The 20,331-nt window shown below is 36.0% G+C and overlaps 1 protein-coding gene across 1 annotated transcript in view; it reads left to right on the top strand.

The window, feature by feature from the left end:
- THSD7A (thrombospondin type 1 domain containing 7A) overlaps nucleotides 1-20,331 on the top strand; it is a 442,541-nt gene that overhangs the window by 400,563 nt on the left and 21,647 nt on the right. The window contains exons 14-19 of the mRNA XM_047752579.1: nucleotides 6,083-6,261; nucleotides 9,087-9,092; nucleotides 10,635-10,768; nucleotides 15,097-15,250; nucleotides 18,005-18,149; nucleotides 19,490-19,605. Coding sequence (XP_047608535.1) covers nucleotides 6,083-6,261; nucleotides 9,087-9,092; nucleotides 10,635-10,768; nucleotides 15,097-15,250; nucleotides 18,005-18,149; nucleotides 19,490-19,605 — 734 coding nt within the window. The remainder of the gene's footprint in view (nucleotides 1-6,082; nucleotides 6,262-9,086; nucleotides 9,093-10,634; nucleotides 10,769-15,096; nucleotides 15,251-18,004; nucleotides 18,150-19,489; nucleotides 19,606-20,331) is intronic.

The following is a 20,331-nucleotide window of genomic DNA, read 5'->3' as shown; positions in this document are numbered from 1 at the left end:
ATTGCTACAAGATGCCAGCAGTTTATTTAGCCTTAAAACACTTCAAATGTTTTTGTCTTTTTATCCCCCATGATTGTTTGGCGTTAATTGCCCTCAGAAATGATCTTAGCAGAGAAGGCAGGGGAATGCTTATCTAGCAGTTCACTAGTAACGTTAAGGATTTTAATTTGTACTAGATAAACATGACAGGCAATTATTGAATGCTGTAACACATTAGAAAATTAAAATGGAAGACTAAGCATTATACTCTTTTGCAGTTTTGTCTTTATCTTAGTGTCTAATTTGTCTCTTTCAACAGTTTAATAGATTTTTATTTGAAAGATGTTTTCTGGAATACTCTATCAGAAGATCAAACATAAAAATTTTATATCTGCTTACTTAGTAGTACAATGTGAATTAGTCTGAAGACAGACATGATCTATTTAACCATTGCCACAGTACTTCAACAGATAAAATGGAAAGACTTTTCATTTAACTGTTACTCTCTGAAGGAGTAACAAGAAAGATCATGTGATTCCAATTTCAACTGCAATTCCTGAGTAACAGAAGGTTAGAGGTTTACTTTTGCAGTAATATTGATGTTTAGCAAGATGGAAAAATGTAATTCTTCTTGAAATATTTCAGTAACTCACTACCTTTGAAATACTGGTGTCCTTTTACAAAAGCCAGTGATAGTATTTGCAAACAGTTGGGATTTTTACTTAATTCATTGTACTTTTACAACATTAAACAGTTGGGCCAAAGATGGCATTGATTTGGAAATGACTTTAGATATTTTTATAGTTTGATTCTATTTATTAAACTATGAAATACAAATTATTACTGGTCTTGGCCCTATGAGACTTCATTTTTAACTATCTCACTCTATTTTAGATAAATTCATTTATTGTCTGTGCTGATTGAAAAGGGAATGTGATTTGAAGCATATTTTAACTCAAAATAGTGAGGTGGGCTTGTTTCCTTACCTCAAACCATAATTAAAGTCAGAGTATAAGGTTTAAGTAGATCACGGCACAATTTGTTTGAAAAATAGTTATGCTTTTCAAAATTTTGGTAAACACTATTAGAAAGTATTTTTTCACTTATTTTTTTGATTCTTCTCTGGATTATTATCAATACTCCAAAAGTCTTCTTCAACATCAGAAGTATATTCAAACCTTAACATTAGCATCTTCTTTCTACCTTCACTGTTTCACAGCCCCATTGGCATACCTGCCCCCTTGAAAACTCTCGGAAGCTTATTCGCACTTTCAAGAACTCTTTCACTGCATTTTGCACTTCATACCAAATTCATGATCCTATCTTAAAAAAAAAAATCATTTTATACTTTACTTAAAATTTGCTGATATAGGGAGTTTCCATCATGGCTTAGTGGTAACAAACCCAACTAGTATCCATGAGGATGTGGGTTCCATCCCTGGCCTCACTCTGTGAATTAAGGATCCAGCATTGCTGTGAGCTGTGGTATAGGTCACAGACACGGCTCAGATCCTGGTTTGCTGTGGCTGTGGCATAGGCTGGCAGCTCTATCTCCAATTCGACCCCTAGCCAGGGAACCTCCATATGCCACAAATGCGGCCCTAAAAAAAAAAAAGAAAAGAAAAGAAAAAAAATTGCTGATATAATATGTATATCCTCTGAGACACCTGATTCACTCTTAGGAATATGCCTAAAAGAAATGTATAAATGTATACATAAGTTTCCCAAAAGACATGTTCTAGAATATTCATAGCAGATGATTGATAATACCTTGACATTGAAAAATAACCAAATACTCACCAATGATAGAATGAATTAATAAACCATAATCAATTAGAATGAATGATTTTCAGCAACATGCAACAATATGTAAGAATCTCACACCACAAGGTAAAGTGAATGAGGCCAGCACACATGGGTATATCCTCTATGGTTCCATTGACATAACATTTTTTAAAAGTAAAACAGTTCTAGACTGTGAGAAATCAGGATAGTAGCTCCTCGTGTGAGAAAAGGTAGTGACTGGAAGGCAACACAAAAAAGAGTTCTAGAGTGCTATTCAGTGAACTTTACACTTTTGAAAGATGTGCTTTCATGTATGGAGACTACAATAAGTTTAGAACAGGTGATGTGTATCTTTGACAAAAATATAGAATATATAGAAAAATATGCCATAAATCTACTTCTCACACAGATTTTACTGGTTCTTCCTGTGTCTTACAACAGAGTTGCCTAATTTTAGTCACACACACACACACACACAAATGGGTACAAGTAAAAGTAATGAAACTTGAGTAAACGCAATGGATTGTGTCCATCTCACTATCTAGGTTGAAATTATACTATGGTTACCATTGTAGGGAACAGAGAAAAGTATAGAAAGGACCTGTCTGTTATTTCTTGCAATTATATGCGAATCTACAATTACCTTGATAAGAAAATTTTCGATTAAAAAAAAGGAGTGCTGAATAAACACAAGAAAATTAATTAATTCCAAAAAATCAGACACTATCCCAAGTGAAGTATGACATAATGTCTGGGGTTGCCAGAGACCTGTACTTTTAAGATATGTGCCAGGTAATTTATAAAGCAAGGCTAAATACTATATAGTAAATTGGCTAACTTTATAAAATTTTTTTTGAAGTTGCTTACATTTTATTTATTTATTTATTTATTTTCCACTGTACAGCATGGGGACCAAGTTACATTTACATGTATACATTTTTTTTCCACCCTTTGTTCTGTTGCAACATAAGTATCTAGACATAGTTCTCAATGCTACTCAGCAGGATCTCATTATAAATCCATTCCAAGTTGCATGCGATAACCCCAAACTCCCGATCCCTCCCACTCCCTTCCTCTCCCCCAGGCAGCCGAAAGTCTGTGAATATAGGTAACTTACAATGTTCTGTTAGTTTGGGGTGTACAGCAAAGTGAGTCAGCCGTACATATACATATATATCCATTCTCTTTTAGATTCTTTCCCCATATAGACTATCACGAGCACTGAATAGATCTTCCTAACCTATATAGTAGGTCCTTAAAATTGATTGATTTTTGTATATAGTAGTATATGTATGCCAGTTCTAACCTCCTAATCCATCCCTCCCCACAACATTTCCCCTTTGGTAACCATAAATTTGGTTTTGAAATCTTTGAGTCTCTTTCTGTTTTGGGAATAACTTCTTCTGTATCATTTTTATTGGCTACAACATATTAGGAATCTCATATAATATTTGTCTTTATCTGACTTACACCACTTGGTATGATAATGTCTAGGTCCATCCATGTTGCTGCAAATGGCATTTCGATTTTTTTTTTTTTTTTTTTTTTTTTTTGTGGGGTAACTTTTTAACAGTATCTCAATACTGGGCACATACTTCTATATTAAATTAGTCAGGAATTCCCGTCATGGCGCAGTGGTTAACGAATCTGACTAGGAACCATGAGGTTGTGGGTTCGGTCCCTGCCCTTGCTCAGTGGGTTAACGATCCAGCGTTGCCATGAGCTGTGGTGTAGGTTGCAGACACGGCTCGGATCCCACGTTGCTGTGGCTCTGGCGTAGGGCGGTGGCTACAGCTTGGATTCGACCCCTAGCCTGGGAACCTCCATATGCCGCAGGAGCGGCCCAAAGAAATAGCAAAAAGACAAAATAAAATAAAATAAAATAAAATAAATTAGTCATATTAATTTTTAGGTGGTCTTAATTTCGCCCATAAGGAAAGAAACCAATGTTTGTTCTCTTTTAAACCTATCTATAAAAAAAAGAATAAAATACTCAAGAAATTTAAGAAAAGAAGTCCAAGAGTTAAACTAAAAACTACAACATCATTGAAAGAAATTAAAGACCTAAATAAATGAAAAGAAATTCCATGTACCTGAACTGTTACAATTTCAATACTCCCAAATTGATCAAACTATTCAACACAATTTCCTTTCAAAATGTTAGCTGCCCTTTGGGGTAAAAATTGACTAGCTGGTGTAAGATACATATGGAAATGCAGGAGACTCAAAAGAACCAAAACTATCTTGAAAAAGAAGAACAAAGTAGGAGGATTCACACTTTCTGATTTCAAATTAATGTAAAAATAGATAAATTGGACTTCATTAATACTTAAAACTTTTGTTGTATCTATTAACCCCAGTAGAAAAAAATTGTATTGGGAAAATAAGAATCAAAAACAACTGCAACAACAACTTTTGTTGTTTAAAGTATGCTAACATAGAAAAGACAACAAGTTTTAACAAATGTGGAAATTGGAAGACTTAAACTTTTCCAGTAGTGGTGTGAACTGGTACAATCACTTTGGAAAATCATTTGGCACTTTCAGGAAAGTTAAATATAGAGTTGCTGTATGTTTCACCAATTCCACTGCTAGATATATACCCAAGAGAACTGAAAACTTGTCCATACAGAAAATTGTACACAAATATTCATAGCATGATTCATATTCTAAAAAATGTGGAAACAAGTAAAATATCCATCAACTGATGAATGAATAAACAAAACATGATATATCCATACAATGGAATATTTAGTTTAAAAAAGGAATGAAGTATTAATACATGCTACAACATAGAAGAACCCTGAAAATATTATATTAAGCGAAAAGCCAATCATAATATATAATGTTTAATTTTGTTTTATAAAATGTTCAGAACAGGTAAATTCTTAGAACTATAAAGTAGATTAGTTGCTAGGGAGTTAGGGGAGGGGAAAACAGGAAGTGAATGCTAAGAGATATAAGGTTTCTTTCTGTGGAAATGAAATGTTCTGAAACTAGATGGTGGTGATAGTTGCATAAATTAGACTATATTAAAAACTGAAACATGAGCTGAATTTTATGGCCTATAAATTAGTCTCAAAAAATTTTTTTAAATCTACCTAGAGTCCCACGATAAACTGTTTACATTATAATTATTTTCAAAAATCAAACTATGATGTTGATCTAAAATGATAAGAGCAGAGTATTTTCTTGTATCACAAACAATCTCTCTCCATGAAATTCCCTTGTGGTACAGCAGATTAAGGATCCAGCATTACTGCAGCTGTGGAACCGGTCAAGACCATGGCACGGGTTCGATCCCTGGCCTGGGAACTTCCATATGCCATGTGACGTGTATGCAGCCAAAAAAACCAAAAAGACAAACAAAAAGCCAACCTCTCTCCACAGTCAGAGTATTACAGAGGACAGCATTTGACTCTTGACCAGAGGAGTCTTACTTTTTCCACATATTTGCCTTGAGAACAATAATGATAAATTGGTGCTATGAAATGCCAAATTGGTAGTGAGGGACTGGTCAAAGAAAATGCTCCCATTTCTCAAAACAAATCTGTAGACTCTTAAGTTAATTATGTGATTTGATGGAATGAGTCCTGGACTAGACCTCGGAAAACCTATCCCCATCTCTTACTGTGTGACCTTGCACTTGTCAATTATTTTCCTGTATTTGTTTTCTTGTCTGTCCAATAGAACATCAATTCATTTGTAATATTTTTAAGAGAATCAAATGAATACAAGAGGTGAAGGTGTTTTGAAATTGACTGCACTATAAAAATATGAGGCATTATTTGTTTAACATCCTTCATTTTCCTTCATCAGACTTGATTTTCAATGAAGGGGAAACATAAGGTGCTAAGTTAAATGGTTCCTTTTGAATATTGATTGAGAGGGTCTGGCTTTCTTCTTGAAAGAAAGTGTCTGGACTCAAGACACTTGAACTTGTGTGACATTAACAGATAGGATTTTATAGAAAACTGTTACAGTTTTTTTAATGTATCATTCTGGCAGACTGAGAATGATATGGCAGCAGACGTGTTATTGTCAATTAAACACGAGCTGTCAGAAAGTCCAAAATGTTGAAATATGGTGAGCATGAATCCTAAGCAGATCATGTGGCAGCTGCTCAGCTGTTATTTTAACAGAGTTGCCTTATGTATGTGTCATATTCCTGCAGAATTTAATTTGAGTCCCTAATGACGGAGACATCTCTGCATTTGCATGTTACTGTCAAGTCAACTTGGACCTTCTAAATGAGCTAGAATGAAGTAGACACATGACATATGAAGGAGATGGCTCCTGTCTCATTTTCCTCCACTCAGGTTATATTGAAGAGGCCTGCATCATCCCCTGCCCCTCAGACTGCAAACTCAGTGAGTGGTCCAATTGGTCTCGCTGCAGTAAGTCCTGCGGGAGTGGCGTGAAGGTTCGGTCTAAATGGCTGCGTGAAAAACCCTATAATGGAGGAAGGCCGTGCCCCAAGCTGGACCATGTAAACCAGGTATTTTCTACCATTGGGGGTATTTTAAAGTATCTTCTAGATGCACAATGATCTATATTTTATCCAAAAATGAAGAATAAATAATAGCCCCGAATAAGAAAATTTGACCCATTTTATTTCTAGAGTGCCTGAGTAAATTATTAAAATCCCAAGTCAGATAGATGATCTTGTATTCTCAAGAGATTTAGCACACTCATATGTATGCATATGCATATTAATAGAACTCACTGGAAATAAAAATGAAATCTACCTTTGAAATAATATCAAGGTGTTTAATCTATTATATATTATGCAGTAATCTGTGTGCTGAGAGCAGGATTGTTTCACTCTTATAGATCCCCTAGAGACTTAGATAAGACATCTCAATTACCAACTCTTATAAATTAAAATCAAAGTATATGGGTTTGGGTCTAAAATAGGGAAATATATCCATGACATGTGTTTAAATTTGTTTGATGTAAAATATATTAAGAGAAGTTCCCGTCATGGCTCAGTGGTTACTGAACCCAACTAGGATCCATGAGGATGTGGGTTCAATCCCTGGCCTCACTTAGTGAGTTAAGGATCCGGCATTTCTGTGAGCTGTGGTGTAGGTTGCAGACGCGGCTCAGATCCTGGGTTGCTGTGGCCATGGCATAGACTGGCAGCTCTAGCTCCAATTTGACCCCTGGCCTGAGAACCTCCATATGCCAAGGGTGCAGCCCTAAAAAGCAAATAATAATAATAATAATAAAGAAAAACAAAACATAAAGCTGTTATCTATCAATTTGTTCATTGGCGTTTTCAATCTTATTTGGAACTTTCCTTGACTTCGGATGCAAACATTGTTAGCTGCTATTCATAGTTGTTACTTGTGTTCCATTGGAAACAAAAAGTAAAAAGTCTAATAGAGGGAATAGTGACTAATTTAATATAATCTGAGAGGCATTAGACAATTATTATCATGTTTGGCCTACATGTGAATTAACAAACACTGAACTGTTACAGTATGTGTAGATGTAAACATGTATAATTAAATTTAAGTCACAGATGAACTTAGTCATTATGTGAACCAGCCTTAAATATGTAGATGTATTTCATACACACCTAGATTGTCTAATTTTAATCTCTAAACACACTGCTTACCTAAATATATATGGGTAAGCAAGTATATGTACTTGCCTTCCCATATTAACCTAAATTTATTCATCACAATAAAAGTAAACTATAGAGAAAATCAAAACAACTTTTCAGTAAAAGGATTAAGGACCAAGAAAGTAGAGAATTAAATTGCATAGAAAGTACTCTGAAAGAATGCTGATGCCCACCCCCCTCACTAAAATTAATGAACTTGCCCTTAAATGCAACTAAAGGTGACTAATATACTGTACTGCTGCCATCTACTGGTAATCAAGTTTCTCTGTCCTAGTACATATTTCCAAAGAAAATGCATGACCCTGATGAAACAGAATAACTGAAATATAATGTTTATAGTACAAAAAAAAATTTTTTTCTACAAGCTTTGAACTTTTGAATTTCTAATAGTGAAGTTTTTTGTCTTTTTAGGGCCACACCCGCAGCATATGGAATTTCCCAGGCTGGGGTCCAATCAGATCTGCAGCTGCTGCCCTACACCACAGCCACAGTCACAGTGGGATCCTAGCTGCATCTACAGCCTACACCACAGCTCCTGGCAACGCCAGATCCTTACCCACTGAGTGAAGCCAGGGATCAAACCCGAGTCCTCATGGATACTATTTGGATTCATTACTGCTGAGTCACAATGGGAACTCCTCCAATAGTAAATTCAAATTTTAATAAATTTTTATCCATGATTCAAATAAATTCTACACATTTTCATACCTTTAGTATGTGTATGTGTGTGTACAACCAGGCAACATTTAATATAACAAGCTATGTTTGCCTCAGCATTTTTTAAATAGTGAATTTGCAAAAGTTCAGATTGTTTGCTAAGGTTTGTGTAATGTTTGTTGAAAATTATAAATCATATTAATTTGTACTGAAATTATATGCTCCTTGATAAATAATTGGTGGTACTTTGCCTTTAAAATGATCTCTAAGGTCCCATTTTTCCAATTGAGGAAGCAGATTCTTATTTCCTAAGAAATGTAGGTGGATGGATTGATTAAGATCAACATATTCATCAGTCAGCCAATCAATCTATAGATAATCCATTCACAATTTGTTTTTTATTTTATTTTATTTTATTTTATTTTATTTTATTTTATTTTATTTTATCTATTTTATTGCCACACTCATGGCATAGGTAAGTTCCCAGGCTAGGCATCGAATGGAGCTGAAGCTGCTGGCCTATGCCACAGCCATACCAGATCCAAGCCACATCTGAGACCTAGGCTGCAGCTTACTACAACACTTGATCCTTAACCCACTGAGTGAGGCCAGGGACCAAACCCACATCCTCATGCATACTAGTCAGGTTCTTAACCCACTGATCCACAACAGGAACTCCAGTCCATTCACACTTTGAACCACAAGATATTTGCAGTCATTTATCAATTCCCCATGAAACATGTATTGAAGTCTTCTCTGTTTTCTAATACTTTCTTCATCCTTCCTATCTAATTCTTTTCTTGGCTATGCTGTTTGCAATATTCATTTGTGTATCACAGTTTTAAACAATAATAAGGAGTTGGCTTTTCTCTTTCAAGGTCTAAGAAAAATGTTCTAATCATTTACCAAAAAGAAATCTTTTATATATGGATGATATTTGCAACTTAGTACATGAGTTCTTTGCACCAAATATACTGACATGTTTTACTTGTCTTTCTCTCCCTTTTCTTCATGCCTGCTGAATGCTACTCCAGGCCCAGGTAAGAACTTTTAAACCTCATGGTTCATCACAGAGTACTCTTTGTTTTCTTTTTCACTCCAGACATCAGAGAATGTATTTCCTTTCCTGCTCTTTCCTTTATCTCTTATAGGGAAAATCATCATATTTTCCATAAAATTTTTCTTCTGCAGCCGTTCCCCCTTTTTTTCCCTAGCATGTTAAATGTGCTTTCTCATTTTAACATCAGGGCCTGAGGTACAAGAATGGGGAGAACAAGCTTTACTCTAGCAGCCTGGAAAAGGCATTGACACCTCCTGTTAATGGTCTCCTGCTACTCAGAGGGAGGGAGGTGAAGGAAAGATGGTATTTTCCCCTCAGTTTTTCCCTTCCCCACAAGTTGGAGGGTTATGTTCTATTAAATACTAAAATAGTATTTAGTCCTCTTTTAATACAGCATCGGATGTGAAGGTGATTCTTACTGCAATAATTACAGATTCTTACTCCAACAGTACATAGTTTTTATTCCTATGTAGAATAGGTCAACTTTATTCACTTTACTTGGGTATTTAGTCCACTAAAATTTACACAAAAGGACTACTTAAATCTATATTATCTGGAATTAAGTAGTATATAAAGCATGAATGTATTATTGTGTTTGTGAAATAGGAAATAGAGTTGAATTATCATAGATTTTGAAATGATTTTTTCTTTAAAATGACATTTTTCTCTAAAGGTGGCGTCAGCTCTGTTGCAGTGGATTGTGGTCTAATTAGTTCATTTATTTAGTCATTCTTTCTCATTAAGAGAAGAGCATTAGGAACCAAAAAATAAAAGTAAAAAAAAATCCTGAAACCAACCACCCCACCCAAATCTGGGGCTGCAAGCTGTTGTGGGGACCAGAGCACAGACAATTCATTTTGTTCCCTGTGGCCCTCACTGCTTTGGGCTCTAGCTCTACAGTATGAGGTCAGTTTCAGACCTTGCTTCCAAGCCCTAAATGACTGAAGTTTAGTTAGTTTTAAGATGGTTTTATTTGATTTGATTTATCTTTTAGCTTCACATATAAAACACAATAAATAAAAATTCTTAATTGGTACACATACTTATTTAGAAAAGAGGCCAAATTATATTTATTTGAAAACAGCTCTTTTTGTATGCTTACTTAATTTATTAACTCCTCTTATTCAACAAATCTCTGTAGAATGCCTGACATGTCAGCACCCTGGCCTAAGTATTAAAGACACACAAAACTATGAACAGGAAGTATGGCCCAGGAAATTACAAGACCATGTGGTAAGGGTCAGTCCAGGAAAGTGTGGAATGTGTCTGAAATGGCCTATGAGGTCAGATCTACAGCTGCAGTGGGATAGAGGAGCAGTAGAACCAGCACAGCACAGCAAGCCCTGCCCTTCACCGCTAGGGCTCTCAAGAGATTTTCTCTCTGCCTATTTTAGAATAATAAATAGTAAAGGAGAGGCCTGAGAGTAGCTAACAAAAAAAAAAAAATCATAACTACAGTGATGTGCAGTGTTCCCACCCACCCTTGTCGGGGTCAGGTCATTGAGTACTGTGTGTGTTTCAGGTGTACGAGGTCGTTCCTTGCCACAGTGACTGCAACCAGTACATATGGGTCACAGAGCCATGGAGTGTTTGCAAGGTGACCTTCGTGAACATGCGGGACAACTGTGGAGAGGGCGTGCAAACCCGCAAAGTGAGGTAAGGCCCAGCCTGGTTACACAGAGAAGCAAAGACATAGCCACCTCCCAGTTTCACATACAGCAACATGAGCTTGCCCTCCTCCCAATCTCCAGTTTTCTTTTTAGGGAGTCTGTCTGTGTTCATGGAAAGTTCTAAAAGCTTCCAGCAGCAGTTTAGCATCCTTGGCCTTTGGATTTTCGGAAGTGTGGTTTTGAGGTGCTCATAAAGGGTGACATTGAATGAACGCAGATTTTCCAACCCCAATAACTTTTTTCTTAAAGGTTAACTATGTTTCTAAATGTATTTTAGTAATACTCTTTTATAAACTCTTCATATCACCCTGGCTACCTTTTGAATACTCTCATCTGCCCCTGGAAACCTTCCCTAAAACCCCCAGCTGGCTGGTGCCACCCATTATTCTTTGTGGCCACACTGTCCAGTAGGGTATCCACTAGCCACATGTGGCTATTTCACTTTAAATTTAAACTCATTAAAGTGAAATAAAATGTATTTCCTCAGTCACACTAGACACAGTCTGAGGGCTCAACAGCCAGAGGTGGCTGGTGGCTATTCTATGAGAAAGCACTGTATTCCTGTTGCCGTAGAAAGTTCTACTGAGCAGTCTTGTTCTGTATTACCCCACATACCCATCACTGTTTTCAAAGATACCATGTACGCATCTGTCATCTTTATTAAATTCTGTAAGTTTCTCCAAACTGAGACCATGTCATATTCATAGAAATTCCAGAAAACCTCATAAAAGTGTGATATTCATTAAATGTTCCCTGCATATGTCCCTCAAGGGTCTAGAACTTGGGAAACAAGTCTGGGAGATTTTATTTTCTCCACTTTACAAAGTAGATTGAGAAGTACTAGGTCATGTACTGAGAAGACACATCACTGAAGTGACGGAGTTGAATTCAAACTCAAGTTTCTTGTCACTCTTCATACCAGTTCCTTCTAATGCTGCTGAGTGACACACAATCAAGACAAATACAAAAACATCCAAAATGTGACAGCTCCTGCTCTGAAGAATCTCAGCCTCACTCATGACCTAACTTTTCCAGAATTTAAGAGTCTACTTCTTACTCTCAACACGAAAGTAAAACAAAATAACGTTTGTATCCTAAAACCTTGGCACACTGGAAAACTCAGCCTCTGATAAAAATAATCTCTATTTCTTTTTTCAAAGCCAGTCTGAACTTTCAAGTTATTTTTCTGAGGAATTTTAAAAGGTGGATGGGATGGAGGGTGGAGAATGAGATGATAGAGAAACAGGGAAGAAAAAGACAAAGATTCTATTTTTTTACCAGGCTTCTTCCAAATTTAAAATTTCTCTTTCAAATTTAAAAATAGTTTTCTTATATTAAAAAGTTGATCAGGTTGTGGTTTTTGCTACTAAAAATTACAATAAAGAACTGCTGTTCATTTGCCTTTCCCTTCAGTTATCTGTGTATATATGTTGCTTCACTTTGCTTTGCAGATAGTCTCAATGTTTCCAAACAAATCTTAAAGTAACTTTTCAGGTCAATTAATTTTTTCAGTAAACATTTTTAATGCAAATAGAACAAAAGAGATCAGTATTGATTGGAATCTCTGCTCTTGTAATGTTTCTTTCCTGATTGAGTACTACACTTCATAAGCCTTATCCTCTGCTAATTATGGACAAATGTCCCTTTAGATGCAAGCTTTGGGTGACATTTCAGGACAGATTAGTCTGTAGGAGAACAGGTTTCCAAATATCTGACCTCATTCCTTCTCTTTAATGATGGTGTGACTGAGTGATAGTAATGGTTTGCCCTGGTGGAAAGGAATATTTTTTCACTGTAACTTTTCTAGAATTGCCAGCACATAATGATAATAAAATCCAGACAGATTTAGTTATTTCTTCTGTTGCTTTTGAATTCTCTCAAAACAGTAAACCTCCTTATTGTCACAACTGTGGTGGGTCTCTAGCCCCATCCCTGTCCTCCAACTTGGTTCTACATTGTTTTCTAGTATATTTCAATATTCTCAGAGCATAATCCCTTCTCCTATAGAAAGGAGAAAGGCCAGGAATTTGAAGAGAGCATAGAAACTTAAAGAGCCTTCCTTTGGGCTCAAAACTTGATTCAAATATTTATTCTGTATTCTACAGTGATAAAAATATCATTAATACCAAGTCAAAGAAAACTTACAATCTAAATGCTAACAAGAATTTTAATCAATTGTAACACATTCAAATGATGGAATTCAAATGTAGCCATTAAAAATTATATCTTGGAAAAGCAATAACATGGAAAAGATGTTTATAATGTATTGTTAATGTTTTTCCTAAATGGTAGTAGCAGGTAAAGTTTGCTCCTGTTTAATGAAATGGAAATACAGGTTTAGATATAGTAGCGTGGGGAGTTCCTGTCATGACTCAGCAGGTTAGAGACCCGACATTGTCTCTGTGAGAATGCAGGTTTGATCCCTGGCCTCACTCAGTTGGTTAAGGATCCAGCATTGCCACAAGCTGCATTGTAGGTTGTACATGTGGCTCAGAGGATCCAGATTGCTGTGGCTGTGGTGCAGAACAGCAGCTGCAGCTCTGATTCAACCTCTGGCCTCGGAACTTCCATATGCCACAGCTGCAGCCTTAAAAAATAAATAATAAAGAGTCTTGAGTCGTTATCTCTAATAGAATGAAGTAAGTTTTTATTATTTCTTCTAATTTTCCTAAAATGAATCTATTATCTGCATAATAAAAATTGAAGGAAAAGCCTTTGAAAACAAAGTTTTATAACTACTTAATAGAACGTTGAACATCTGTCCTTAACTCTAGATCAATAGGTAATTTTGCAAGTTAATCCTTGTACATCACGTCAGGGCCTAACGTGAATGCATTCTTTTCCTACCAGCAAATCCAACTTTGGAGATTGAATTGTCCCATCTGCTCCATGTCCTCTCAAAGCTGCTGTCACAGAACATTTTAAAAATAGCTCTGAAGCTAGAACTTTTTTCCTGGGAAATTAAAATTTTCTCAAGGAAATTTATAATTTATTTTTCCTTCAACAATGAAATTAAATAAATATCTACATTTACATATTTGTATGGTTACTTTTTTATATTTGGTATACAAAAAATGCACATGTGGCTATTTGTGTGAATATTTTTTAGGGTACAAACCCAGTTCCTACATAACCAGCAGCATAGTTTTCCATTCTCTGAATGCATCCTATAAGAAAATCACGTTTCCTAAAATCAGCAGCACTATATAGAAAGGTGATTATACAGAGCAGATTTGTGAAGATGCCATATCCCTACTGATTGTAAATCCCTGAGAAAAGTTGAGATTCCAGGTATAATTGATAATGTAATTCAACCAACAGTTTAAAACATTGCACTGTATTTGAGAGGCTTAAGAGCTCAAGCCTTCCTTTTCATCTCCTGCAATATCCCTCTCTTCCCAAACCTATTAATTGTGTTGACCTTCTCTGAGTTACAAATGAGGGATAAAGTTTTTCTCTTTTATTAGAAAAGTGCCCGGAGAGATTATTAACTACGGTAAAAGTGAAGTCTGGTAAAAGCCACATTAATTAGATTCCCAAGAGATGAGCAAAGAGCCCTTTTTGATTGCTTACAATAGAATAAAATGTAATAAAATGTTTGAATTTGTTCTCTTAAAAAGAAAACAAATTTTAAAAGGTCAAGATATAGGAAGATCCCAATGACCACGTTTGCAATAATAATAGCATTAAAAAAAAAAGTGAAAGTTGTCACTTCACTTCTGGCTTTCTCCTAAGGTTATCAGCAGAGAGGAGGCTAAAATTACTTCTTAAATGACAGAACAACTTAACAAATGCTATCAGTTACTTTCAGAAACACTTAATGAAGAGATTTACATGTGCCTTATTTTCCATCATGTGTGATCTACTTTCTCTATTTTCATAAAATAGGAAAAATCCACCATTTTCCTCAGAATAAAAAAAAAAAGCATTATATTGTAAAATTTCAACCCATCTATGAATATGTTTGGACCACTCCTCATTAGTTTCCGATCATATATGGGTGTACATGACCCCCTCCTTTTAGAGTAAGACACGTGGAGTTTATATACACAGAGTGTACCACATGGCTAAACATTTAAAAGATTATGATGATACATGCAGGCATAGATTTTTAAATCATACTGAAGTTCTATGACTAGTTATGGGAGGCAGAGATCCTTTTATGTCTTTATGTTTGGAGAATTTTATTCATTAAATGCCAGGCTTCCCATCCCCCACCCCCACAGTGTTATCTTAGGAAAAACCATATACCTTATAGGTTGCTCATGGGTCGATTGTCCTGCTTCCTTCACTGATAGGTGTGTTTTCTCCTAGATGCATGCAGAACACAGCGGATGGCCCTTCTGACCACGTAGAGGATTACCTCTGTGACCCAGAAGAGATGCCTCTGGGCTCTAGAGAGTGCAAATTACCGTGTCCTGAGGATTGCGTGATATCTGAATGGGGTCCATGGACCCGATGCACTTTGGTGAGACAATAACCATTTATTATTGTAGGATTTGCTTGATTCCTTACTAGTAAAGCTCTGAAGCTATTAAGAAAGATTTGCAGTGGTGGCATAGTGGTTAGCCTAGCTGCCTTCTAAGAAAATAAAGGTTTGGTTGCTAAAATAGTTACCAAATAAACTACCAAAGCAAGATGTGTTTTTGGCTACTTCATTCTATGACTGAGCCATTTAAGGTCAAGCAACGTTTTGACTCACACTAGAACAGCTTGACCTCACACAGGCTTTGTACTCCTCCACCATCTTCCTAAACCCAGCACAAAATCCCTTTAGATTGGCTTATGAATACACAGCATGTTAAAAACTGCAATGGTGATAATGATTCCCTCCAGGTAAAGGGAAAAAGAATGAAATTCTAGTGAAAGTATTTTAACGGTATTGGGTAATTATCATCCCTTGCTTTTTTGCTCAATCCATTTTATTTAAATCTTATGAATTACCTTCCACACAGTGGAAGTACAGCAGCAGGAGTATTGACACTAAAACACAAAAGATCCTGGTAAAAAAGGGAGTAGAAGGAAGAAAGCTGTGCATCAATGAATCCTTTTCCACATGCTGACTCTGAGCCTCTTTGGGCCTGGAAAGCCAGCTGAGAGTCCCCAATCACACAAAGCTTCTAGATTTCAATATCCCGCAGGAGCTCTTCCATGGGACACTGAGATGAGAGTCACTTGAAACAGAACTGGCTGGCGATGTAAGAAATTTGGCTTACCAGGGGCACCTTTGTAAAACTGCACACTTCATAGTGGCATCAAAAGCATGGGGAAAATAACATCTAATGTGGAATTGATTTTCTGAAATACAATATAGGACAGATACATGCTTTCAGGGAGAAATTAATTTTCTATTTCATTATTAAAGATGCTGATTAGCAAACAACTAATATAGCAGGAGCAAAACAGGGCTGGCAATTGACTTGGATACAGATTAAATTGGAATAAAGAACCAACTGTTTCACAAGGGTATGCCAAAGATTTCTATTCTGATGCCATAGCATCAGATTTGAAGTGACCATTTCTGCTCTTAGCACCCAAATGTTTTCAAATCAAGACTGTACCAGTAGGAGAATGGCAAGCCAGTTTTTTTAAGAAGTGCCAAGTTGTGTTTATGTGCGTGTATATATGTACATTAGGAAAATAAAGGTTACTAATAGCTAGTTATTTAAAGTCACCCTTAAAACAATTTTTCAGATTTGAGAAACTGTATGAAATGGGTAAGTAGGTAGGTAGGTAGACAGATATATTAGATAGGTTGTAATTTCTGTATTAGCGATCTATAATAATATGATCATATGTATGTGCTTGTAAATGGGTAATGTGATGTATTTATTAATATTTGACACATAGACTTTTTTACCCCAGTTTTATTGAGAAATAATTGACAGCTATCACTGTCTGTTTAAGGCATATGGCATGATGGTTTGATTTACATATATCGTGAAATGATTACTACAGCAGGTTCAGCTAGCATCCATCTTCACAAATAGGTACATAAAAAGAATTGAAAAAAGGATTAAAGGAAAAAAATTTCAACTTGTGACAAACTGTTAAGATTTACTCTCCTACCGATTTTCCTATATATCGTACAGCAGTGTTAGCTACAGTCATCATGGTTTACATTACATTCTTACTACTTAATCTCATAACTAGAAAAATGCCCCCCTCCCCTGTCTTCACTTCTGTTAGCAACAAGTCTGATCTCTTTTTCTATGAGTTTTATTTTGTTTCGATTTATATGTCACATGTAAGTGAGATACATAGTATTTATATTGTTTTCTCTGTCTGACATTTCATTTAACAGAATGCTGTCATGGTCTATCCATGTTGTCATAAATTGTAGGAACCCTCATTTTTTATGGCTGAATAATATTTGATTATGTAATTATACTATAACTTATTTATGCACTCATCCCATTGATGGACACTTAGGTTTTTTTCCCCATGTCTTGACTATTGTAAATAATGCTACAGTAAACATGAGGGTGCAGATATCTTTTCAAGTTAGACACAAAGACTCTTAGGCATTGCCAAATGAAGAAAAGCACACAACCTAAAAATTGCAAGCCAAGTTTTATTCAAGGTCTTAGGACTAGAGCCTCTTAGCTAGCTCTGAGAAACTGCTCCAATGAAGTAAGGGAAGAATCAGGATAAATAGGAGTTTTTTGCTGGAAAAAAAACAAGTAGTCGAACATCAGAAGATTACTGCTAATTACTAGAAAATCCAGTTAATGATTTTAGTGCTTTCCTGTGTATAGCAAGATACAAGAATTGGGGTTCGCTGAAATTATTCCTTAGCCATGTATCCAAACTATCAACTATCAAGATTGTATCAACTATGAAGTTGTATCAGACTATCTTATAGTCAAACTATCTTGAATTCTGTGCTTTGATTCTCCAAAGCACAGAATGCTACCTCTTTTTCTCCATTCTGTTTCCCTCAAGGGTCACATCTCCTGCAGCAGCCACAATGTCTGATAGCTTGATCCTTGTTGAGCTGGAATGGCAGGCAACATACCCTGTCCACAGCATCTTAGAGCTAGATGGAACATCAGAAACTCATTCAACACCTTGATTTTATAGATGAAGATACTGAGGTGTTGTGAGATTAAGTTAGCCAGTCGCCCAAAGGTTCTAACTCCTGTACCAGTGCTCTCCAAGTACATTAGCTCTTGTGTGGCTGAGTATTCACCTTTCTGAGAAGTTCATTATTCTTTGTCAGCCTTGCAATCAAAACAGTTTCCGGCAAAGGTCAGCTGATCCCATCAGACAACCTGCTGATGAAGGAAGAGCCTGCCCTGATGCTATTGAGAAGGAACCCTGTAACCTGAACAAAAACTGCTTCCACTATGATTATAATGTAACAGGTACGTGAATAGTCATCTCCTCATTGAGTTAAAGGCCAAATTGTGTGTCTATCAGCTTAGCAGCATTCCTGGAAGTATTGTTCGTCCCATCTGCATGCCCTTTGGACATGCTGCTTACTCTCCCAGATATAATTCTGTATTAAATGAAAGAAATATTTATGTCTCATTTTTTAATAAATGTTAGGATACAGAGAATAAAAAATAGCATGCAAACCTTAGCTCCCAAGGCAGATCGTGAATAGTCTAAATAGTTCTATTTAAGATACTCTCCCACTTTCAGAGGGTGCAAATAAAAGATAGCTCTTTCCCATGGGTATTAATTTTACTGAAAGATGTCTTCTTCAGAAGATGCTTAATGACTATAAATATTGGGACAAGAATTCTTTGTATGTGGGCATTTCATAAGCATGTTTAGTTTGATGTAAAAATATCAGCAATCTTAAGCTTGCCAAAAAGTATGCGAAGAGAATATAAATTTCAATTATTATCAAAGGTCCAGGTAAAAAAAAAGATGATTTTTTTAGGGAAAAAAAAAGATTATAAATTCCATTTTTATCCCGAACCGTCATCTTATGTCATCAAGGCATATACTTCTAGGAAAGAAGTTTCTTGGCTTACATGACTTAGGGCAATATTGAAGCTTATTTTAGAATTTTTCCCATGTAATTTTCACACAGAAATAAACTCCAGAAACTATATGACACATAGCAGGCAGATTGGCTTTTTGTTTTTGTTTTTTCTCTTCCATTTCTTTTCATGACATAATGAAATCACAGTTCTCTGGGACATGCTATATTACCCTAGAAAGAAAGATGAAAGAATGATTTTGCAAAAGACATATGAGAGAATCAAAAAATACAGCCAAAGTGATTTTGAAATAAATGTGTCCATTTAAAAACATTCTAAGTATGGACAATAATTGAAATAGTGTTTTGGGGCGATGTAATGACACAAAGTACCAGTCTTTAAAATTATGACTGTTTTGCTAAAACAAAAGTGTTGAAATTTAAATTGGTCCCTTCATTAGGAAAAAGTTTTTATGTGACATTTGATCTGCAGGCCAAAACCATTTTTACGGTATCACCAAACGGCTAGCTATCAAGATTGTCAAGGAGATATCTGCCTTCAGGAATAATCTCTGCAGCTATGTGCAACCCCAGCAATTCCATTTGACTCCTGATATGTTCAAAGCTGGGACCCATATGCTCTGTATGGGAGATGATTGATTGTGGAGCTTAGGAAGCAGTTGTGAATTAAATATGGGATTCAGGTCATCCTAGTTTCATTTGAAATCTGTTTCATACATAGCCTTCTGTTCTGATGGGCTCCCTTCTTTTCAGACTGGAGTACATGCCAGCTGAGTGAAAAGGCAGTTTGTGGAAATGGCATTAAAACAAGGATGTTGGATTGTGTTCGAAGTGATGGCAAGTCGGTTAACCTGAAATATTGTGAAGAGGTGAGGAGATGCTGTGTTGTATCTTTGTGAGTAAATTTTTTCCTAATAATTTCCATTCGTGCTGAGCCAAGTGACGGGAGCTTTATGCAGCTTGTTGCCAGCAGATGTTTTCCGCACAATTCAGAGTCTGCTAAACAGCCTCTTGAAAAGAGACACTGTCCAACTCTACTGATTCCTACACATAATTTCCTGTATTTTGTTCTGCCTGGAGCCCAAAGGTATGCTAATTAGCCTATTCTGAAAGAAATGCTTGGGGAACAATAAGTAATCAAGGTGAATAAAGGCAATAAATCTTAATCAGACTACTCATCATCTTTTGTAATTTCACGTGAATTTTGTGTTGCCTGGGACACCTGCCAAGAGCCATCATTTATTCTCTCTGTTGCAAAACATTGATCGCATGTGGTGTGGTAGCAGATTTTGATATTAGAATCTAATACCCAGCTGTGAGAGTCTAAGACTCATGTCTGGATAAGAGCTTGAAATTCAAACAAAGCAAGGAAGCCTGCCATTAAGTATTTTTAGGTACAGAGAACTGTAACTATTAACTCTCCAACTTACAAAAGTACTGTCATTGTTTCTAATATGACTTTATGAAATGTAAGAAAACATGGTTGTTGGCCTTTTGTAATTTTCATGAAGCTACCCTTCAGGTTGTAATTATTTTGTCTGATTTCCAGACCAAAGGGTACTCGTATTCCTGACAGGTTTTGATTCCTGCATCCG

The sequence above is a fragment of the Phacochoerus africanus genome, chromosome 11 (genome assembly GCF_016906955.1).
Source record: "Phacochoerus africanus isolate WHEZ1 chromosome 11, ROS_Pafr_v1, whole genome shotgun sequence".
NCBI classification, from domain to species: Eukaryota; Metazoa; Chordata; class Mammalia; order Artiodactyla; family Suidae; genus Phacochoerus; species Phacochoerus africanus.
This window is presented reverse-complemented; position numbering and strand designations above follow the sequence as displayed.